The sequence below is a fragment of the Ambystoma mexicanum genome, chromosome 9, assembly GCF_040938575.1.
Source record: "Ambystoma mexicanum isolate Mex_15411 chromosome 9, UKY_AmexF1_1, whole genome shotgun sequence".
In the NCBI taxonomy this organism is placed as follows: domain Eukaryota; kingdom Metazoa; phylum Chordata; class Amphibia; order Caudata; family Ambystomatidae; genus Ambystoma; species Ambystoma mexicanum.
Window position 1 is genome coordinate 666078947 of NC_090931.1, and position 24944 is coordinate 666103890.

The 24944-nt window shown below is 42.1% G+C and overlaps 1 protein-coding gene across 3 annotated transcripts in view; it reads left to right on the forward strand.

The window, feature by feature from the left end:
- Positions 1-22887, forward strand: part of STRADB (STE20 related adaptor beta) — a 189205-nt gene extending 166318 nt beyond the window's left edge. For 2 of the 3 annotated variants that reach the window (XM_069615476.1, XM_069615475.1), the window contains exons 11-12: positions 8135-8177; positions 18480-22887. In XM_069615476.1, coding sequence (XP_069471577.1) covers positions 8135-8177; positions 18480-18617 — 181 coding nt within the window. In that variant the 3' untranslated portion in view covers positions 18618-22887. Of the gene's footprint in view, positions 1-2251; positions 2388-8134; positions 8178-18479 lie in introns of those variants that run through there. The other variant, XM_069615477.1, reaches the window with a different exon arrangement.
- The last annotated feature ends 2057 nt before the right edge of the window (positions 22888-24944 follow it).

Here is a 24944-nt window from a genome sequence, read left to right on the forward strand (position 1 = left end):
AGGAAATGGTCCACATACCCTGTCTCCAGCTGAATGGTCTCAAGAAAACCTAGGCAGACATCAAGACATTTGCTGAAGTGCTGTTTATTATGACTGTTTGCTTAGAATTTGTATTGCTTTTTTATTAATTTAATTCTGAACATTGCTTTACAGCAATCCTTGGTCTAAGTTTAAGCTCTTATCAAATTCTGATATTAAAATAAATTGCCAAATTGCAGGCAGGCTGTAATTCAACCCTGTGAACAGTTCTGCACATTCTGGAAGTTACAGGTCCCAGGCGTTACAGGCGAGGATAGCTCGCAGTTTGCTACAACCTGGTCATGCTTTTCCCCCATTTTGCATCCTTTTTATGTAGGACCTATGGTATCTATGATTATTGCCTTGCCTTGCGGTGGGACCTTTGGCATCAGAAAAGGAATAAGTCAAATTTGAAAGTTCATAATACTGGACCTGTGGTAAAGCACAATTAAGGGATTTTAATGAGTGGGGGGTAAAAGTGTACTGAATAAGTAGCCCATAGAGTAGGTTAGGGAGAGGGCAACCGAACATAGCAATCAAGCTCAAAGGGAAAACTGATAAATACAGCAGAAATGTACGGTAAGATTTTTAGTGTCCTCCCCCACCCACTGGATGCCCAGAGGGCTGGCCAGAAGAAACCTGATTTACCCGGGGATCCCAGAACTTGGGATAGCTCCTCCAAGGTCCAAAGCCCTGATTTGGATGAAGATCATAGACTTGAAGGGTAGTGGGGGAGGAAGAGGGGGGACTCTCAGTGTGTGTGCGTGTGTGTGTAATTCAGCAATCACATTTTGAGCAAGTCCACCTTAATTATGTGCCCCTGTTGCACAGTTTATGACCACAATGATGGCATCACTGATGACATCATACATGGCATCATTGCTGTCACTGGTTTGATTGATTACATTTTGAAATATGACAACTCTGTTTTTAACATAACATATATGTACATATTTCATACTTACACAGTCCAATGTAGTATGCCCTTGTTTCTTTAAATGTAATGTGTGGTATATAATTAAGTAACTGATTTTATTTGCATATTAACCAAACTTGAATTCTTACATTATATATTGTCACAATGTACACAGGCACATACTTTCTTTTGTATGTGATACATTTTTATAAAACTTGTCATTTAGAAAAATGTGTTCATGTAATGTCATTACAGTGAGGAGAATTATACATTTAAATGTGAACGTTGACTATTTTCTGAACACTTACTATTAAACATGTTTCTACTTCTATCTATTCTTATTTTTATTTACTACTACATATACTTATTATATTATTTTTGAAATACCTGAAATAGATTTACCAGATTCAGGTACTTTCCCTGCAATGAAGTATTGTAATTGTTTACTAATAGATGAAATTCAGACCATTTGTATAACATTACATATTTTTATTTCAAAATGCATGAGTTGATAAGTCCTACAAATGCATGCTCCACATGTAGTCAGATCATACTTCTGTATTTTTGTATTGTTCCATGTCATGTTGCTATTATTAATTTTAATAAAATAATGTATCAAAAGAGGTCAACAAAAATATTCAAACTTATTTAATCAGTAATGTCACATTTGATGTAATTATTGATGTCACTCGTGATGTCATGGATGGTGTAATCAATGATGTCATCATTGTGGTCATATACTGCGCAACAGGGAGTGCATAGTTAAGGTGGACTTGCTTGAAATAAGATTACTGAATTTCAGGAGTTTTGTTGAGTTGAATCTGATCACCTTAACTCTTTTCCATGGTTTTTTCACTGAATTTCGAAGGTTTTGTTGCAATGTATTTTTCATGTTAAATCTGATCACCTTAACTCTCGCCTAACTAAAGTTTTTTCACTGAAATTCACTGAATTTCAAGGGTGTTATACAATAGGTACTTAAGGCCCACACTAGCCTTGGCCTTTGGCCATGGCCAGTGACCACGGCCTTTGTCCATGGACACTGTATATGTTGCACCAGTATGTTTCTTTGGGGCCCACTAGCCATGGCCTTCCATCGTGGCCACTGTACATGTTGCCACTGTACATGTTGCACCAATAGGTTTCTTTGGGGCCCACTCACCAAGGGCGAAGGCCATTACCACTGTACATGTTGCACCAATAGGTTTCTTCTGGCCCACTAGCCATGTCCTTCGACAAAGAGATCAGTTACCCCCTGCCTAGGAGATATGATCACTGCAGGTGTAAAATTACGTTGTTTCCCCTCTCTCTTCCCAGTTCTGCAGGATTTCCCCGATATTCCTTCAATAATGACAACAAACTACACATACAGCAGCATTGGACTACCCATTGCCACAGGATTCCTCCGGTGTTCCCCTGATAATGCTTGAAAATCCTAAATTCTTCCCTGTCCTCGCAGGTACTTAACAAGTGCCCCCCTCCTCTTTCAGTGGTCCTCCCCACTCCCCCAAATTGCTTTTTTTCCTCCCTAGCCCGCACCCTCTATCACTGTTTGGTTTGTGTGATGCATTTTCTTCTCCAAAGTGGACTTGATTGAAATACAAATGATGAATTTCAGGGGTTTTGTTGCATTAAATCTGATCACTGTAACTCTGTCTTAACAAATGGTTTTTCACTGAATTTCAAGGGTTTTGCTATACCTTAATTTCCTCAGGGTCCACTAGCCATTGCCTTCTGCCGTGGCCACTGCACATGTTGTCCCAATAGTTTTCTTTTGGGCCCACTAGCCATGGCCAGTGGCCCCGGCCGAACATGTTGCATAGTTGTGTGAGGTCTCACTAGTGTAGGAAAGCCCCTCAACGCTCACACTAGAAAAAATACAACCCACTGGGGAAAAAGGCCAAATACACCTGTTGCAAGGATAACAAGGTTTATTTCCATTCAAAAGGAAAAAGCGCCAACAAAGAAATTTGCTGCTGTGGAACGTTTTGCCAAAATCTGCATGAGCAGCACATTATGAAGGTACACAGCGTCATCAGTGACATAATTACATACAGTAGAAACCAGCACGGCTGGTTGGTGCGACCCTAAACATAGGTTACCTGTTCCATAGGGGATGCAAGGCCATTGGTCCCAGCCCCGTACGTCCATCTTCTTACACGTGGGTGATGCTGCAGTCGTCATCTATTAGAAAGCGGCCAAATGGCAAACATATTGCAAACCAAAAAAACACATTTCTATCTAAGTAACAGTGCGCTTGGTACAAGCAGACATCGACCCAGGGGGAAAGTCGAGGTCATACTAATTCACACACTTCACTCGCTCCCAAACATGCCAGCATCTCTCCAAGGCCTTCCACCCTCGTTCTGGGCTATAATTTCATCCCTCACCGAACCTGCTGCACAAATCATGTGACCTAGAAGTGAAGGCAGGAAGACCCTGCTTTCTGATATTTTTGATCGATTGGGGGGGTCTAGCAGTGGTCTGGAGCTGACTGCTACCTTGGAATTCGGGGGTCCTAAAACCAGGGCATTTGTGTGCTATAACTTAGATTTGGGACAGGTAGGGGCAGAGGCCTGTGCTCTCCTTCTCATGGTATTGTATTGTTCAGCCCTCCTCCTATGGCTTTGCAGGGCACATTCTTTCCAGGGCGCGAAGGTTGGCAACATATTAGGCCAATTAATGGTTTATGGATCTGTGTAGCTCTGGCCTTTCTCATCATTGTCTGGGATACAACCTGTTCCTTTGCTCATGTTCCCGTCCTAAGCCAGGGATGCTGACTGGCACACTAGGTTTAAGCTTTGTGCCACAGTATGGCTGCTAAAATGGCTGCTATTCCCACATGTGCACTGCGTCTATAAAACATGCAATAGTGTAATCGTGCAGAAGCCTGTAAGGGCACCCTTCTCCCCTTGTTCTCTTATAGTACTTGTGGCAGCCTTTGCCTTATCCTAAAACGCTTGGGGGTGCAGGAACATCGTGTCCCCTTCCCAACACTAGCTATGGCCTTTGTCCGTGGCTTCTGTACGTGTTGCACCAATATCTTACTTTTGGGCCCACTAGCCATGGCACTGCCCATGTCGCACCATTAATTTGTTTCCAAACACTCATTGCCCCCTGCCCAGTAGATGTAGGCACTGCAGATGTTAAAAGTTTTTTTTTCTAACTCCTTATTCCCGCGAGAATTTCACAGTACTTATGTCCAATAACAAAAATTCCTGTGGTAGAGTGGCGGTTCGCTGATTCACGCGTTAACGGGAAACATTGCTCAGAATTAAAAAGTCTTCCACGTCCTCACAGGCACTCGACATATGTACCCCTTCTTTTTTCCAGGTCCACTCACTCCACTCAATTGCTTTTCCCTCCCTAGCCCTCTCCCATTACCCCCTATCATTCATGGCTTTTTGTGATGCACATTTATTTCTGAGCGCGTCTTGCAGTGTTGTCTCTGTAATCTTGTGAGATTCAGGCGAGCTTCCCCTGATAAGCCGAATATTTTCTACCCATAACTGGCTCCCTAACCAACCTCCATATCCCCAACTAAATATGGTGTCTTCTTTCCCACTCCCAACCTCTAGCCTAATGAGATTGCTATTGTTATTTATAAAGCACCTATAGTCAGGCCATCTAAGCGCTGTCGGTCACAACAATTAGTGTTCCCATAGGAGTGACTATATAAAAAGACGAGTTTTGAGTCCCTTTCTGAAGTCGAGAACGTGATTAGATGCTGTAAGGTCGTGGGGGAGTTCATTCCAAAGTTTGATGGCATCCTTTCTCGTCCTCCAAATAGTGTTTTGAGTTCTTTCATTTGCAGCTTCTCCCTGTAATATTGTGGGAATCACTTGTATGAAGCACAAACAAATGGCAGGTTTTCATTTTGGAAAAAGCCTCTCAGCCACTCTGCTGCAAAGCACCAAGGCCGATATGTGTGTGTTTGAAGGAACAGAGGGCATGCCCATGTCTCTGCCGAGTATTTTATTTTAAAAACTACTCTATGGATTTACCCCAAACCAGTCAAGGAAATTAAGTCAATGACTTGTGCACAAATGGTTTCTTATTTGGTCCAAAACTACCCAGCGGTTTTCATACTACGGCTGTTCAAAAACTGCACTTGTTCTATATGGAAAAATGAATAGGTGTAGGCTGAAAACTGCATTTGTATGTTTTTTAAAAAACTTTTTCATTTTTTAATGAATTGCTCCCAAAATGTCCAGTTCGAGTGGGCCCTTGATAAACTTTTGATTTAGAAAATGTCATCAAAAGATATTAGCCTCGTTCAGCCTCTCGGCTATAAAAAGCAAAAAGACTGATTGTGACATTTTAAGAGGCAGCAGACACCGCCTTCTCACTCGAATATTTTACAACTACTCAATGGATTTACCACAGTCCAGTCAAGGACATTAAGTCAACAATTTGTGCCCAGACTGTGTCTTATTTGGCCCAAATCTGCCAGCTGTTTTCGCATTGTTCAAAAACTGCACTTTTTCTCTGTGTGAAAAGGAATGGGCTGAAAACTGTGGTGTTTTGTTTCCTTTATAACTTTTTCATTTTATAACATATTGTTCCCAAAATGTGCAGTTTGGAAATTCATCCATATTCATCCAGCAAGTCAAAAGTTATTAGCAATAGAATTATGGGGAAACATTGCTGCTTTTTCATTTCTGAAAAGTCTCTCAAATGCATTCTGGGACACATACAGAGCTATAATTTTGGGAGAAGGGGGCACCCCATTCTCCGTCAAATAGTTTAGCAACTACTGGATGGAATAACCCCAGAGCCCTCAGAGTCAATGCTTCATGCCCAGGTTGTTTCATACCTGGGCCAATTCAGTCCAGCGGTCTTTGCTGTGTGCTGCGCAGAAATTCAGACTTTTTCTGTATGGAAAAAGTAATTGGAGTAGGCCAAAAACAAAGTTTGTTTGCTTTCTTAATAACTTTTTTAATCTTTTTATGAATTTTTCCCAAAAGAGTCCTTACTGGGGGAAGTTGACACACTTTCTGTTTGCAAAATATTAGTCAAATCCATCATGCAAGTCAAATGTTATTAGCAATAGAATTGTCCGGTTTCTATGGATCATGTTACTCACCTTAACTAAAGTGCAGTGACCGCCGCACTATTATATATGTAGTCACAGATGGAACAAGATTTTTTATTGGTTTTTCAGTGGGCCCTATGGCCGTCCCTCTCTCGTTTTATAAAGTACCACCTCTCTATCACAGGCATCCTTAATCCCAGTTTAATAAATACTGAATAATTAACCCTGCTGCCTAAATTCTTTCTTAGGCTGGTGGTGATGACTGAAAGGCAGAATGCTTTACTACCTAACCTCCCTTGGGGACTTCCTAATACTGGCCCTACTCTCTCCAGTTGTTAGTGTTCTAAGGGTTTGAGAATGGTGCCTTTCAGTATCTCAGCCTAACTTGATCTTTTTTTCTCTCATGCTCACATTCTCCTTTCCCTCTCTCTGTATCACTGACATATCTCCTCCACTACACCCTTCGTCCTCTCTTCTTCCTCTTCCCTTCCGACATTGCTTATTTCGTCTTTGCCTCGGCTCCACCCTTCGATGTTACTACCTCCTCTCTGCTCACATCTCCAGTCACACACTTCTTCACTTTACTACACTTGTTACTAGCACACCCACTCACAACACTTGCACTCACTATCCAATACTTCACCCTATTTAGAAATCCTCTCCACCATCCTCCCTCCTGCTGGAAGCTTTGTCTGCGACCTCGTCTTCCTTTGACATCACCCTAACTATCCACAACTTGCTTCTTTCTGTTGTCATCTTTATACTGCCCACTCCTGTTTCCATTGTATGTCTCGCCCTGGCCAATCTAAATCTGCTTTCCCTGTGCCTGATGATTTTACAAACAAAACTGTGGCTTAAGCCCCACCCCATTTCTCTGTGCTCGTTTGCCATGAATCAGCAATAGCAGCCGGTGGTTTGCAGTCACAGTTCCCGTTAGAGGAGCGCTAGAAGGCATTCACTCATTTTATAAAGTCTCCTTTTGGAGTATCTCCCCCTCTTCTATTCCCCTCGTGGTATAGGGTTGTATCCGCGTTGCTGTCTGAGCCACCTTCAGAAGATTGCTCGCTCCACGGGCACATATGCCATTCAACACAGTTCTCTCTCGCTGAGTGCTGATCGTTAAGAGAGGCTCCTCTTGCGTGTGATTCTGGTGGGTCACTATAGCTCATTTGATTATTTGTTGTTCTTCCAGTCTGCTGCAGAGTTTCTGAAAGGAGTACACAGAGTCTGGTGAGCATTTTGCATTTGGGATATGGGGTGAGACAAGTCTGTACTGCACAGAAACATACTGGCCTAAGGGGAGGGACAGGAACTGGGGTCCTCTCGGTCTTAGCTGCCACTGCCGTCCTCAGGGGAATGACTGGCTCTGGATTTCTCTGTGATGGGCCTCCCACCCCTGCATTTCATAAAGAAGGTGGCCCTCACACCACCTATAGCCTTTCCAATCTGTCTCCTATGAAACTCTGAGTTTCATCCTGAGAGTAAAACCTTTCCTCCCAGCCATCAAAGGTATGTCACAGCAAAGGGCCCAGCATTCCAGCCAACACACCGAAGCAGCAGCAGGACTTACTCAAGAGAAGATTCTCCAGGAAGACCAAACAGCTCTTTCTATGGCCCTCTTACTGGTCATATTTCTTCAGGCAATATTTCTGCTCAAGATCTGCACATGGCCCCTGCTACTCGAATACCCTTTTGCACATGCCTTCTGTACATTTCAACCAACGAGGATCATTTTGTGATGCGAAAGATGACTGCATTATGAATGTGACTTTGCAGTGTGAAGCTTCTTTAATTGCCATCAACCTTCTGGTCTCTAACTTAGCCTCCACGCATACATTTACACCACCTTGCCCCATGCACATTGGCGCACATTACACCAAACAATGCACTCAGCTGCTGCCTGACAAAATCATTCCTTTAAAGGTAACTAAGGCTTCTAGCCCCAGACCCTAGTGGCTAGCCATACAGCTTGAAAAGATCAACAATGGCATGCACTTAAAGGTAACACTCTGCTTTTGCCACATGTCATTCTCAATAATCGTAGTTGCCATGGGAATGTCTGGTTGTTCATGTTCTCCTAACTTCCACCTGCCGCCCCTCACCCCCCACCTCCACGAAGCCTGCTTTGTGCCTTTATTTAAAGTTTCAACTCTGTTTTTTTGCAGGCCTTCAGCAAGCAGTTTGTTGAACCATGCATTCTTTAAGCAGGTGAGTCATAATGCTCTACCCCTGTGTGATAGATTGGCAGGATTGACCATTTTTTACTTTTAACTAGAAAAGTGGCTTATTTTTCCATAAATGATAGCGAGAGTTGCGCATTTATTAGACTACCAGAAGCTGGGGCATTTCGATAGGTTTCTTTTTGTTGCAAGTGCCCTCTTGAAATGTGACTCCAAGGCTAGCAAATGTTATTTGATGGAAGCCTCTGCGCGTCCCCACCACAAGAGTTTTCAGAAATTATGTCACATGAGTGTATCCATTTCATTAATTTTTGTTTTTTTTAAATAAATTATTTTATTGTTTTTTGGTAACATAAAAACATACAGCCCCATAAAACGGGGTGAACAGAACTTCCCTTACCCGCCCGCCAATGCTTCCCCGCCACAGTCTTATACTAATGAGCCTTTAAACATGTCCCGACACTTGTTCTTTTCACCTCATACAACCTGGAACACTCTCGAGTCTTTGGATGACACTTCGGTTTGTCGTTATATATTACTTTTAGTGCGCATCTTCCCAGTTTTGACATATTTTCTGAGCTTTCTCAGGACACCCTCTGGCAATGTAAACCCTTTTTTCCATTGCAATGCAGATGTCCACATCCGTGATCCATTGTTCATAGCTCGGTGGCCTTTCAGAGCCCCACAGTTGCGCTATGTTCCTTTTAAGGATCGCAGTGGTGGTGGATAAGAACGCCTTTTCATATCTTGTTAGTTCAATATTTCCTTCTATCCCCAGCAGTAGTTGCTTCGGATTTACATGTATTCTCTTTCCCATTACCCTTGACAGTTCGTCGCAGCACTGCTGCCAGTATTGTTGAATGATGGCACACCCCCACAGTATATGATAGTAGGAACCCTCCTCCCTCTTAAATCTCAGGCAGTTTGGGTTAGTGGTCTTCCCCCAATTGAACAATGCCACCCTCGGATAGTAATTCCTATATAATATCTTCAGTTGAATTAATCGAAGCCTGGAGGAAATAGACGATTCTCTAGGGTACATTAATGCAGATACCCATTCTTCTGGAAGTATGTCACCTACCTCCCTCTCCCATTTGGCTTTCAAACCTGACATTTCTTTTGTGGCAAAGGAGTTCATGGCACTGTACATAGTGGACGTGACTTTATGTTTAAGCAATTCTGGGAACAGGCTGCGTTCCAACGGGGAGTAGTCAGGTACGTCAGTCAATTCAGGGAGGTGAGCCTGCAGCGCATGTTTGAGTTGCATATAATGGTATTGCTCGTTGGGAGGGAGTGCGAAGGTGGCAACTGGATCCGCAAATGAAATTATTTTGTTTTCTTTTAACACATCTCCAATTTTCACAATGCCTAGTTCGGCCCATGATTGCCACTTAGGGAGTTTGTTCACTTCCGGGAGGTTTCTATTGTTCCACAGTGGTTGTGCTAGGGTTAGTTTTTTGTCCCAACCTAAGTATTTGTGTGTGTCTGTCCAGACTAAGGTTATATGTGTTAACATAGATGGGGTGGAAGATCGCTCTCTTTTCCGGTAAAGGAGGTTCATGACAGGTCTTTCTTGCGTGTCAGGGTCCTGTATTTTGTTGTGCGGAAGTGTGATGTCTCCGTGCAGTTTATCATTTACTATTGCCATTTGACTGGCCCAGTAATAGGTTTGCAGCCGGGGTAGTCCAATTCCCCCCTCCCATACGGATATCTGTAGGGTAGTGAGTGCAAGTCGTGGATGACCCCGGTTCCATAGCAACTCTCTAAGTGTTTGGTCTATCCTCTGGAACTCACTGGGCGCAATGGGTAACGGTGCATTTTGTAATACGTAGAGAAAGCGGGGGAGAGCCATCATTTTGAAAAGTGCAGTGCGACCCAGTAGCGTGAGTGGTAAGGACATCCAATGGCGAACATCCTCCTTGAACCTGGTCGTTATCAGGCGTAAGTTATTCCCCACATAGTCTGTTAGCTTATGTGTAATTTGTATACCTAGATATCTGAATTGTTCCCTTCCAACGCGATAGGGGCATTTGTCTGGTATTGCATTATCTATCTGCTTCACTGGGAATAGTATGGATTTTGCCCAGTTGACATGAAGTCCGCTGAATCTGCCGTATCCCTCTAGCAGACGTGACACTACAGGGCAGGAAACCTGTGGGTTTGCTAGGTATATTAACAGGTCATCTGCGTATAGGGACACCTTGTCCTCCCAGCCGTCCACCCACCTGAAACCACTCCATGTTTGTGTGGATCTTAACAGGATCGCTAAGGGTTCGATTGCTAGCGCAAAGATCAGAGCTGATAGGGGGCAGCCTTGTCTTGTGCCTTTACCTAGCTGGAAGGGCTTTGATGTGTACCCGTTTACTTTTGTTACTGCCTATACCCATTTGTCGCATAATTTCCCAAATTGCTTCCCAGTGCACAGAATCGAAAGCCTTTTCAAAATCTATGGACAGTAGGGCCAGGGGGTTTTGTAGCCTAGGTAGTTTTTCTAATGCTGTGTGCAGTCTATATATATTTTTCCTGGTGGATCTTTGCAGCATGAACCCACATTGGTCTGGGTGTACGAGTGTGTGTGTGACTTACTGCAGCCGATTGGCCAATACCTTCGCAAGTATTTTGGCCTCACAATTTATAAGAGAAATGGGTCTGTAGGAACTGCACAGGTCAGGTGGTTTATCTGCCTTTGGTAAGACTATTATTGTGGCTTTTCTGAGGTCTGGGGGAAGGCAACCCTGTGTATGCGAGTGTTGAAACAGGCGCAGTAGTTGCGGGGAGATTACGTTTGCGCCTATTTTTTTCCATATTTCGTCAGGAAAGCCGTTCGGGCCTGGGGTTTTCCCTGACTGGAGTTCTGACATTGCCTGAGTTACTTCTTCCTCAGTAATTTCTTGTTCTAATAAGCTGGCCTGTTGCTCATTTAGGGTAGGGAAGGTGATTTCTTCTAGGATATCGGTCGGTGGCAGGGAGGATGGTGCACTGTATAATTCAGCATAATACTTTGCAAATCTCTCCGCTATGTCTTGATCTGATGTTAGTGGTTCTGATTCGTTCGTTATTAGTTTCCTGACTTGGGCGAGGCCTAAATCTCTGCGCTCTAACCATGCCAGTATTTTCCCCGCCCTGCCCCCTGTTTCGTATACTTTCGCTCGCATTGCTGCGTGCGCTTGTTTTGCGTTGTCTAAAGCTATATGTTGTAATTGCTTTTGTGCTAGTTGTAGCGCGCACTGTGTCTCGGGTTGGTCATAGGATAGATGATCAACCTCTGCGTTTCGTACCTTTGCTTCAGCTGCACGTATCGCTTCACATTTCATTCATTTTTAAGATTTATACAGAATAGTCCTTTAGCACAAAACACAATATCAATTAATAGGATAACAATGTGCATAAAAGTATAACAATCTAGTGCAATAGGTTTTCCTTTTTAAAACATGAAATGCAGTGTAGACAACGACACATCAATACGAAAAGAGGTCAAAAACCACATAGGATAATAAAACGTACAAAATGGAAGTTCAACTTTGGAGTACATTTTTACTTCAAGAGGAGAGCAGGCTCGCAGCCTCAGAAATAATCTACAATTATAATAGCGCATTGCCCATCAGCTTACTACTTAAAAGCCCGGCACGATGGACGTACCTGGCAGATGCAAATAAGACTTTTCAATCCAGCGTGCTGGTAAGGAGCTGCATTACTTCCCTTAGGCTTTTTATCCCCATATCAACTGAAACAGGCCTTGGGTACCTTTGCCTAAGCTCTAGTAAACTTGGGCAGACCAGCGTAAAATGAACTAGGGTTTAGTCAACTTGTTTGCAGAGTGGGCATACCCCAGAATTATGCGGTGACCATCCTCGAGTGTAACAAACGGTATGCAAAAATCCCAGCCTAACGCGAACATATGAGTGCTCACGGGGTGGATGAATTCCACCCAGAAAGAGTTTACAATTCCCCAAAGAATTAGTTAATAGGAATTTGGGGCCATTATTCAAAGAATGCCTTTGGGCATCCATATTCTGGAACGCGCTGTACTTGGCAATTGTCTTGAGGTCAACCTTAAGCGAAGGGCAGGACTCACTAGGATTATCCCAAAAATATCTAGCGCCCAGCCCACATAATGTTGTTTTCACATGGAGAACCCAACCCTGATTCTTGGCGCCTTCCAATTGCAAGAAATCCCTCAGGGCGTCTCTGTATGTTTCCAAGCTTGTGAAAGACCACAGTCCTATCTAATATATGACTGGCTTTAGGGCAGTCGGGTTGGCCTGAGGCCAAATTTGGAGATCCAATTGGATCAGCGAGGTTGGGACATTCTTGGGTAAAAGCAATAGCTTCTTAAAGAAGTTATTCTCTACGGGAGATAATGATTTTGTATTCGCATACCCCCAAATCTCGGCACCGTAGAGTGATGCGGGCAATGCTTTCTTGTCAAATAGCGCTATAGCCAGTGAGATTGCCCCGCTGCCATGGCCTGCAAAGAAGGAATGAATGCCCCTGCTATATTTAAGTTGGCCTTAGTCTTAACAAGTTGGTCAGTCCACCCCCCACCTCGTTGAACCTGATCTCCAGATAGTCAAAGTGCCTAACTTTTTCCAATACAAGCCCATCATCCTTGATGTCTATCTGTCAAAGCTTGGAAAATGGGGGTTTGAAAACCATTAAGCACAAAGCCAAGCTCCTTGCATTTCGCCAAGAAGATGTTAAGGCCCAATCTCAACCCATCTGCAAAATAATAGAGTGGGCAATTTTTTCAACCCAATTTTTGGGGCATATAAGGCACCTGCCTCCAGCGCATCCACTTTTTCCTGGATGTATGACAGAAAGAGCAACGGGGCCAAGACGCATCCCTGATGAAACCCCTTCATCACATCAAATGGGTCGGTCTGGTACCCTACAAGGCCATAACTCACTGTAGCATGGGTCTGCACATGAAGTAATTTGATTGCATCAATCAACTCTTTTGGGACGTCCCGCCTCTTCAAGATCTGTCACAACAATGCTCTTGGGATTAAATCAAAGCTGTTTTAAGATCCAGAAATATAACATATCATTTCATTGTTAGTAGTTTTGTATATTTCTGGATTAATAAAGACAATCGAACGCCTAGAATTAAAGAAGCTGTAACAAGGGAGATAACCCCCTTTGAATAGTATATAATGTCACACCCAGGAACAAAAAAGTTTGTCTCTAACACCTATAAATATATAAATACATCAGAGGAAGAAATAAAATGGACATACATTAAAAGATGGGAAAAGACCCTACAGAACACGTTTCCGAGGGGGCGTTGGGAACATATTTTGGGGATGATACCTAAACTAACTAAGGCGATACAGACAAAAGAAATGTGGATGAAAATCCTCCTACAATAGCACTACACACCAGAAAGACTCAATAGAATGTTTCGGAACTCCCCAAACAAATGCTGGAGGGAATGTGGAGGAGGAGGAGACTGGCAACATATCTAGTGGGAATGCCCGAACCTACAACAATATTGGGCAGAAGTCCAGACACATATGAAAGCAATGTTCCCCGCCATGGGGAACATAGGAGAAGAAGTATAGTTATGTGGACTATGGGACCCCAAGGACAAACACTTAACCATGACGCAAAAACGTAACTTCATGGGCCTACTGATAGGCACTTGGCTTGAAATAGCCAAAAAATGGAAACAAAAACATCCGCCTATGGCTCTGGACTAGATAAGGAGAGTATGTTCACATATAGCCATGGAGCACATAACATACAACATACAGGGGACCCATCAAAAATTCAGAGACGATTGGGGAGTTACCCTCGAATATCTCCAAAGTGACTACATGGAGCAGTGGTGCCCACACAAAATAAAGATATTGGACATGTTCAACTAAATAGAAGACGGAAAGCCTCGGTCACCAAGATTGCTCACATGGGAATTTCCGATTGGGGGGGGGGGGGTGGCGAAGGGTGAGGTGGTTGGGATTGTTACAAGTTATGTGTTGTAAAACCAATAAAAATAATTAAAAAGAACAAAAAATCGAAAACAATGATCCACGGTACCCCGTCCAACGCAAAACCCCACCTGGGCATTACTAATGATATCTGTGTCATCCACCCATTTTTGCAATTTTGCTAGCAAAACTTTACAGCACAGTCCAGTAAGGATATTGGGTAGTAGTTTTCCAGCTGGTGTTTAGCCCCTTTTTTATGTATGGGTACAATAATGGCCTCTCTCCAAGTTCGAGGGACTTCCTTGGCACAGATAGCAGCATGGAATTCTCTACACAGGGTCGAAATCCAAATAGACGGTTCATCCTGAAAGAAGTCTACTGGTTTAAAATCGGGGCCAGCAGCTTTGCCCCTTTTTTGTGAACTGAAGGCTTCTTCCACCTCCTCGTGTGATATAACCAAGGCTACTTCTGGGGGATTTACTTCCAGGCCTTCTACTCTAGGCTGGGTAACCTGCCTTCCAGGGGCATCTTAGAGGTTGTAAAAGTGGCTCCTCAAAACAGTACCTGTGATGCAGCATTGGAAAGACTGGTCACCATCCAGTTCATTTGAGGTGACCAGCTTCCAAAACCGCTCCATATCCTTTTCTTCCATAGCTACATGGAGAGCCACCCATGAGGCTTTAACATGGGCTCTTTTTGATGCAACCAAAAGTGCTCTATGGTTTTTCCTCAAGTTTTGTAGAACCCCTTTATCCAAGGATCTCGCATTTCTAAGCGAGACTAAATCTTGTAATTTAGTACACTCTGTGTTATACCATGAGGTTTTTCCTACTGGCTTACGTTTGGTCTTCCCTATCGATAAGGTCACAAAGGGTGCTATATTCTTTTTGCCTATGGTCTCAAATTCTGTAACTATAGTTGTTGCTGATGCCCTTGTATTGCAAATGTTCCCCAAGTTGGCCGCTATAGCCGCGTAAGCCTCTGGCTTTGCATCTCTCTCAATCCAGTCCACCCCCTTTAACGATTTCCTGGCATGTCCCTCAGTCACTATGCGTTGGCTTGCCCGAGAGTCCGCTACCGCCCCCTGTGTTCCACCAATTCCAATATAGCAGGAAAATGACAGAGGTTTGTGATCACTCTGTCCTATCGACGATGGTCAAGTCCCTAGCTTTAGACCAACAATTGGCTGAGATGAATATATAATCAATGCGGGCCTCTAAAGGTTGTTGCTGCTGGTTGGTCACATGACAATCTGCCATTAGAGGCTCTGAGGTTCAAGTTGGCTATTATACATGCCGACTCCACCGCTACTTTTTGTATTCTTTTTGGGGGAACAGACAACGATGGAGGGATAGACCATGCAAGATCCTGATCTTCCCAAAGATCTTCTGTAGCTGCCAAAATTCTACCTGGAGATTCATATCCTCTGCCACCAATGTTAACTTGCTCCTCAGGATCAAAGGGGTGTTTTCGTTGCACAATTCTTGAAGCTTCAAAACGGTCTCCAGCCCACAAGTATTTTTTTATCAATCACAGTGCCTTATTGATAGAGTGAACATTACACTATTTGAGTTCTTAGAACATTTGTAGCACACACTGAGAAGGTCAGATATCTTAGTACATCATCAATCTTTATTTCGGCAAAGACTGCCATAAAAGATTACAAGTATATATACAAATTGACAATTATAACAACATACCAGGTTTTCAGTGTAAAACCAGATGCTGTAAACATGAAAAATCAATATAAAGAATCATAAAATCCTCGGCAACAAATACAATGTTGACAGTTCATCAAGCAATAAAAAACCCTGCCGATGGAGCAGACCATACTAGGCGTTCCTATACCCCCAACACCCACCTAGTCCTCCCTCACCAGCTCCCTGGTCCCATACTAATGTCAATGCCTAACAATGATATCTTAGTTGATATGGCCCTGGGTTAGAGCTGTGCATGCCACCTAAAGGTCACAGATGCCTTCTGAGGTTGATTTTTTTGACTACCCACTGAGTTGGATAATAGGAAGACCTGTTGTTTGCTAATCAAGTTGCTTTCCTCGTCTTCCCCAGATCTCCTTTCTCTACTTCTATGGGATCTACTGCCTTCAGGATAGTCTCTTTACAATTCTTTGCACAGACAAAAATAGGCATAGAGGAGTGCATAGCATTGGTACACCTCTTGGCAATTTAGTCCTTTTTCTCGCCATCCACGCTGCATAACATACAGAGGGAATGGGTAGGATGCTAGGTCTGGAGAGAGGGGAGCTGAGGGCTGCGCCTCACTATGGTGAGTTACTATGACTTGCTGGTATGTCCAGTACCCCATTCCTCCAGACGTATGAGAATGTTTTAAATCGTGGATTTCTGGTTTAAAACTGCTTATTTATATGCCCATTTTAACATAATATAATCTTTAAAAGGACTTGAGCATCTGAGCTGCTGGTAATAGCCATGGAGTAGTGCTGACAAAACATGAGAAGTAGCCAATGTGATTTTCATTTAGAAGTAATTTAAAGGGAAATGGCATTACAAACCGGCAGAAGCAGTGTTGGCCCTTACTGTGAAGGAGTTTAGGGTCGGTGGTGTAGCCATAATGACATTATAGGCTGGGCATAACAGGCATACACGTGGGCATAGGGCAGGGCTCCCCATAAAGACGAGGAGATAAAATTGTTTAATTTGAGTGTTTTTCTCTTGCATGCTCCCCTGACCAGACTGAAGTTTGAGCTTTCATAAGCTGTCTTTAGTGCGTTGTAGATAACAGCTAAAAGATACTTATTTTATTAACTGTGTAAGTATTAAAGGGAGAAAGAACTGTGCAAGAAATTGCTGATCATCATGAAAGGCCCCCAGATATCTCTGGAGAGATAATTATAGGTCATCCTGGAACAATCAGATGAACTCTCTAAAATGGCTTCCTCTTATCCAGCTCTCTGTGTTCTCTCTTTGTAGTCTCCCGTTTGCAGTGATTCCTTCGGCCACGGTTGGTTTGTGGTCTTCTAATACGACTTAAATGTGGACTTTGTTGTCTTTTTTCGTGTGGTGGCGGGGGTAGTATAGGGTACCAACCCCCCTAAAACCTAAAATAAAGTGGCATTCAAGAGACGAACTATACTGTGTCGATGGAATCACGTAGAACCGTACTCTCTCCCTGTTCTGTACAGCCCTCTGTTGCAGGCATACATGGGTAAATGCTTACTATTGTGCGTGGCAATTCTAAAGCTAGTAATGCAGACAAGCCACGGTCCACTTTTCTCTCCCAACTCCTTCATTCACACTATTGCTTCCTGTAAATATGCTGCAATAGAACTCCCAAAGCATATTCTGTCCGTTGTGGTGGTGTTAGCACATGCAATTTAGCATTCCTATACAGCTTATGAATCCAAACCTGCAAATGGCGGTACCTGCGTGTCAGCAACTTTAGATGATGTAGTTATTTGAACTGTGTGAACCCTTGGAGAGGTAGCTAATGGAGGCCCTTGAAAATGTTTCAGGTGGGACCGGAAATAAGCCATGCTGCAGCATGGAAAACACCCCTGATTGTGATATTAGACAGGCCGGCGAGGAGGGCATTGCTCAACTCAATGTGGAGGACGTCTAGTGCTTTTAACTCTAGACTGCAAGCTGACAGGGCTGGAGAGATAATCTTCCGAAGGAGCCTTGGTCTTTCCAGACTGACTTATGGAATCATCCGGTGTTGCAAGAGAGAATATTTAGACAACATTCTGTCAGTATATTCCCAAATGTATTACGGATAAAGCTGCATAAGTATTGTCTAGGACACATATGAAAGTGAATCACCCCGAGGCACCCATATATAATGCCATAAGGTGTGATGGCACTGGATGCAGCTGTCCTCTATAGCAGTGTCTTCTTTAGGCTACTCAGTGCTTGTACATCTCACTGCTCATATTGGTGAGACCAGGATATGGAGTTAAGGCCTCTTTTCTGGCATTGAAAAGAAGTGCAAAACAAGTGTAAACGATGATGAAAAGGTAACATGGGAGTTTGTATTTACCTGTTGAAAGATGGGCAGTGAAGAGAGCGTTCTAGTTTTGGGCCCAGTGGGTTGAGGGTTAAGCCCCATTGGCATTATAAGTAATCTACACCCTGTTTCTAGGGATAGTCGTGATGGATGAAAAGAGATGGCGGATTTCAATGGTATTAGGTCCATTTTGTGGTTATTCATTTAATGATCCCTCTGTAAATTAGTATACAAATATCTAGGGTTTTTTGGAAGGGTCGCAGTATGTGCAAGGAATCAAGACAGACTAGATAGATGGAAACTGACTGGTATGATGTGATTTTCTATTGTAGGTTCTAAACATTAGGATGTTCTATGGCAAAAAAGTCCCCTTTGAAAAGCCTAGCAAGTATGTTCTCATTGGCTTTCTTCTTTTGCAGGTGAACGAGCAAAACCTATGCTCATTGCTTCCACTGCTTCCTCGCGCTCAGCAAACTCCCATAGCAGTGCACCCCGGAGCAGCACGGAAACAGCCGTGTTCTTTGGCCATGAGCACCCACAGTGACTGGGTATTTTGACCCAATCTGTCAGACCAAGTTACCTCGTTGGTATATGAAAGTGAAGATGCAAGCAGGAGCCCCACCATGGATTTTTACACGTGTGAAGGACAGAAGTACACCGGAGGCTGGGGAAATGGAGCTGCCCGCCTCCTGATACTGTAGATTGTCTAAGCTGTGATTTAGCAAGTTTTCTGATGTTTCCGAAAGGTGTTGTCCTGCTGGGATTCAAGCGCAGACGATTGAGATGGGGCCAGAGAGAACGAGCCAAAAGAGGAGAAAGTGCAACTGAGGATTGATGGGATTTATGAAGGTCTGGCTCGAGCATCGGATGTTGGTGGATATGTATAACACGGTCCATTCCTCTCAAAAACATCTTTCGGAATGGAGTGCAATATGAAAGGCTGCACATTTTGTACATTTTGCCAAGAACCGCCTAAGTGATTTGTGACCAATCAAGTCCATTTACAATGAAGTGTATTGGCGATTTCTCCAAATTGAACAAAGGGAAAAAGTTTTGAAGGACAGTTGCTAAAGCCCTTTTAGACTATAAATGCCTTACACTGTCACTTGAGCGATCTCTGATCCTAGATAGCATATTTTGTATATGTTTCTATCTGTTCAAGACACTGTCAAACGGCGGAATACTTGAAGTTCCATTAGAGAGATATCTGGAACGCAGGTGATATTTCTACTCAGCGGGCACTTCTTGGTTTATAAATGAATTTTTAGTAATAATATTTGGTATTTATTGGCAAATGTGAGCCAAACTTGCTGATTTATCTTGCAGAATATTTGGGAACAATGGTTAAAGTTCCTGAAAATTCAAGCAAGTTAATTTATTTGCCGATTGGAATCAGAAGGTGAAGGTTGTGTTCATCTCAGCCATGTGCCTTAAATAAGGGTTTTTCGCCTTCAACCCCCGGGTTTGAATGTATCTAAACTGAAACTGTATTAGTCAAAAGTTACGGCAGATTCCATGTGTTTTATACCTTCTGTGGTCTAGGGATGAATTGCAGTTTGTTTTCCAATGTTTTACCCCAGATCAAAGTATTGGTTAAAGAGAACCGTAGGTATTAAATCTCCTACTGTGGAATAGCATAAACCAATTTTATACCTATTAGCAGTACATTATCCACAATTCAGATATGAGCCTTTATCTGTTCTCACTATTACTTTTGTGCTTTTATGAATGTACAGATAATATATTTATCGGCAAACGAACAAAAGCCACCAGATGTATATAACCAAAATGGTACGAAGTCCTTTCATCGCAGGATGTTTTTTTACCGTGAATTTTTTACCGAAAAAACTCATTGAATTTTTGGGGGGGGGTAGAAAAATATATAAATTGGGTGTGGGTGTTCGGGAATATATAAAAAATTAAAGGGGATAACCCCCCCCCCTGAAAGAAATGCGATGAGTTTTTTCCTAAAATCTGCGGTAAAAAAAACCTACAAAAAAACAACCTGCTATGAAATGACATGGAACCAAAAAAAAGAATAAAAGCAAATAGAGAACCTTCATGATAACCATCATTAAAAAAGTCATAATCCAGGTCCAATTTTGGCTGACATAAATACACACTTCGTTGATCAATGGTGAAATAAAGCAAATGAAATGTATAGAAAATTGGTTTGCTCTAATCAATGTTTCACTGCCGAAATGTTTAATATGGACATGCCTATGTTTTTGTGGCATTCTTCTAGAAAGAACATGAGCAATGTGAACCTATATTTTAGGTGATCAACATGTGGACTCCCTATAGAGTTGCAGCTGTCTCTGCACAATCCATTGTATGGACAGTTGCAGCCGTACCCTACCATCTATGTATTAGCAATGTAGCATTGTAGGACATATACATAGCTAAATACACATCACCAAATTGTAACACCATGGATTAGGTTGTTTTTAAATTCTAGTAAATATGACAGGTTGGATGGAGGTAAGGCTGTTTATTTTCAGCACTGTGCAAAAGTGAGAAAATCAAACCAATATTTTGGTATTTGCAAAAAGATTTTATATCTCATTGGAGTGCAGAGGAAAAGGTTCCAAATCCACATGAAACAGTGTATCTGCCCTCTTTTGATGTCTGTGAAGTATTCCCCGGTCTCTGATGTATCACTCCCTCTGATTGAGTGCTCCGTTTTAAACGCGATACAGAAATACTCCTAGGGCATTGCCAATCGATACATCTCTAATCCAGTCTTCAATGAATGCCTTATTGACAGTTTTCAAAAAAGATTGCTGGAGAATGGTTGTCATTTTAATGCAAGAAAAAAAAATGTGGTTTCCCAATGAATACTACAAGACAAGGAAATCCACACATACCAGCTGCTGGTTCTGGTTTAAATTCTGAGTCCAGCAGGAATGGATGTACCCCCCAAGTTGAAATATGTACCTGTCTGTGCTTTGATGCTTGGGTAAACCCCTTTCAAAATAACTGCAGGCCTATTTCCTGTACGTAGACAATCACAGGAATTTCTTTTCCTACAAATTATCATGCACCTTTTGCATTATATGTTCACTAACAAGCATGCCATGAAAAAGACCAACTATAAGAACCTGGTTGTCGATACTCAAAAACATTTCTCACAGAGAGAAAAACTTGAAGTGTCTGTTGATAGCACCAAAAATAATAGTATTGTGATGCTGCTTGGGAATTGTGTCCTCTCTGATGGGGGCCAACCCATTAGATCTTTTAGGACAGGGCGAATTTAGCCATAGAAAAGCCAGAGCAGACCTGTGGTCGTACTTTTAAAAATGGCAGACTGGGTTTGACTGTTCCTCCTGTAAATCAAACATGTGAGTGCCATTGAGTTGGGTTACCTTACCATCTTTTATTTTGAGTGATTGGTTAAACTGTATACATGAAGTAATTGTATTATTATTATTACTACTTCAAAGGTACTTACATGCACACCCGCTAGATGGCCAAAGAAATGCATGATTGCTCTCTCTTCTTCTTGTTAATTGCTATAGTTTCTTTCACCAATCATTTTCTTGTATTCGTTTGGATCATTGTACATATGAAATGGCTAAACAATATGCTTTTTTTTTTTTTTACAATTCATGAAATATTCAATGTGTTTATTACCAGGTTCTAAGAATAGTTTGATAACTGGAAGGACAGGGCTATATAGATTACATGCTAAAGAATTTCACAATGCATCAGGTTGGAATTTGAAGTGTAGCACCCGTTTGGAGAATACAATGTGGCAATAAAAGGTATTTAGTAGAGCGTAGAATGCCAAATCATGAATGCCCAGGGAAGTCGAACCCTGCCCCACATCCCACAGGTCCTTCTATCAAACTAAGCCTCAAGTCTCCCCAACTCCCTGACCTTGCTCTGGATAGCAGTGGCCATTACAAAATGGCCACAAGAAATGGAAAAGTGACTTAATTTCACCCTATAATGTTAATCTCAGGAGTTTTTGCCGAGGAAATTTTGTAGCTGAATCTTAGATCTAAATTGGCCAGAATAATGTGAACTGAATTTCAAGGGCATTCACTGTCCCGACTGTACACCACTGCAACAGAATCTGAAGCTGCTAAAATATGTATATAAACAACCATATTATTTTTTTTATTTGTGAATCACATTAAGTGATCCTAGAATTAGACATTTGTAGATAATTGAGTAAAATGTTTTCTTTGTTAGTCCGTTTTGCTACAATATTGAAACACTAAGGTTTGAAGTACCATGGAAAGTGTATTTTCAATGGTCTTGCCTACTATGCCATAACTCCTCCCTACAGCCTACCAACTAGTGTACAAGTGCCCAACCACAAGGTACGGAATGCACAGAGACGCTTGGGATTCCCAGCTGTGAGACACTGATTGCACAAATTACAAAGCCAGTCACAAAAGTGGACTTTGGAAGACTGCTGCAATAACAATAGATCTGTATCAGGTTGTGACAGCGAGTCAGATGTAATCCTCTTGATTACACGTTAATTTGATTCACACCATGTCATTGTTCAACAGTTTTTTGTGACATTTTTGATGTTCTACCAAATAGAAACTAGTACTGCTGCCAAGTGTTTGGAACTTTCTCTTTCACTGTAGGATGTTCGTTTTTTTCGAATTGTTCTGAGTAAATGGCTCAGTCTTATGCATAGGGGTGCCTTACTATGATGGAAAGGCTCTGGTGTGCATTGTGCTGTGAAAATAAAAATTAGTGTGTAATACTTTGCCACTTGAGATGTGTGGCTATTGCAGTATACACCATGTATCCTGGCATGTCTGGCAAGACTCATAAAATGATATATTAAATAAAAAATGGAAAACACCTTTGTGCCTTTTTCAGTTTTATATTTGTCCTGCCATGATTGTTTCACGATCCTACATCCAGATCCAGGATATTTCAAAATAATCAGATGTGATTTTTTTTTTTTCTGATGTTCAGCAGTTATTCACACCACTTGATCCTTTGAATTCCACCATGCAGAAAAACTACTTTAAACTGTAATTGAGTAGAAAGTTGAGTGTGGCCTAAGGAGACCCTGCTCTGTGAGCAGAAGCCCTTAACTTTTTCCATACTTTTTAGCGGTCAGCAGTGGTACGGCAGTCACTTTGCGTACTCATTGTGTGCCTGACAATTGAACATCCTTGTCTCAGTGTGAAGAGTTGAGCCTCATCACATTTGCCATGCGAATATACTTTGTGTCTTTTGAGTTTGGGCTGAGCAAGCAGGGGGTTCTGAAAGGGAAGCTTGTTCTGTGCGATATTTGGTGCTAATTCGACATTTATCATTACAGTGTGTGCGTGGTACTGTGCAAACTGGGAGTTTACTGGGAATGTCCAAGGGTTACTTGAAATCGCAACCTTACGATCAATGTCAAACTGGTTGATTACTGCAACTATCAAACTGGAGCTTACATGGAATGACAAGATTACTGGGATCTTACTGCAAATGTCCAGCTTGGAGTTTGCTGGGAATATCAATCTTCCTACAGATGTTGAAATCACTGGCAATGTCACATCAAGAAATGCTATGACATTCTGTTTGTTCTGAATACTCATATACCAAGGTCTCGGACTAGCCGGCGTAGGAACTGTGTTGCAAGCCACATATCCGATCACACAAGTCGAATTTGATGAGGTTTCATGAACGTCTTCGTGTTTAAAAGTCATGTTGAAAAAAGGTAATCGTTGCATTGGGTTTTCCAAAGGTCCACAAATTACATCCTCGTATATACCCGGGTATATTTGTATATACACATCTCAAACTTGTCCATTCCACTTTTAGAGAACTGCTTTTTATCTGTATGTTTGTACATGCACAGTGTGAACGTTTATACACGATTTTGCGGATGCATGTGCTTTGATGTGCAAGCAGATACTCAAAATAACATGGGCACTGCAGGCTCAGAAGAAGAGTTGCACAATCCAATTTAGCACAACAGACAACAGGCAGTGATCACACTTGCAAAGGCGTAATATAAATCATCCCAAACACCACCAGGCAAAAGCAGTCAAGAAACGCAATCACACAGCTGTATATTTACAAATGACACGTGGACAATTAGTTCAAAATTTGGAGCCAATCCACACTAAGCAGGGAATTGATGCGAGAATTAATAGAAATAATGGAAAACAAAACACAATTGACGAAATATAACATTCAGCGCCTTTTAAATGGCTCCATAAATGCTAAGATTACATAATCGGTTAAATGTACCCTTATCAGGACTAAACATAAGACTGACATTGATGCAATGATGCAAATGGGGAATGTTAAACATCGTTATGCTCTCTCAAAAAGGCAAAGACATATTTACTGTGCAATGGTGTGGTACTGTGCCCCACAGTAATGATTGATGCACATCGATCTCTCTCTCTCTCTCTCTCTCTCTCTCTCTCTCTCTCTCTCTCTCTCTCTCTCTCTCTCTCTCTCTCTCTCTCTCTCTCTCTCTCTCTCTCTCTCTCTCTCTCTCTCTCATACACTCTTCCATCATTTTCTCACTACAGAAAATGTCTGATCTTTCAGTACATGAGGAGGGAAGATGGCTGCAAGGCACTACTGATGACAGAAGTGCTTATTTTTTTTATTTATATCATGTTTATTATGGAAACGAAATTCCATAAAAACTATTTCTAAAAATATATGGTCCAAAAAGACATCACATATATAATAATAGAAAAAAGGTTACAATGCAAGTTGATGATTCCTATTGTTTAGGGCAAAGATCCGAAATGAGCGCCCAACCAACAAGTGGAGAATCCGCTCTTAATAGATTGCATAAGGCTGAAAAACACTGTAAAAATCCATTGAAATCATTCTCTTTCTAACAAGCAGATATGCCGACAAAAAAAAGAAGAAAATGGAACGAATCTTCTCATGTT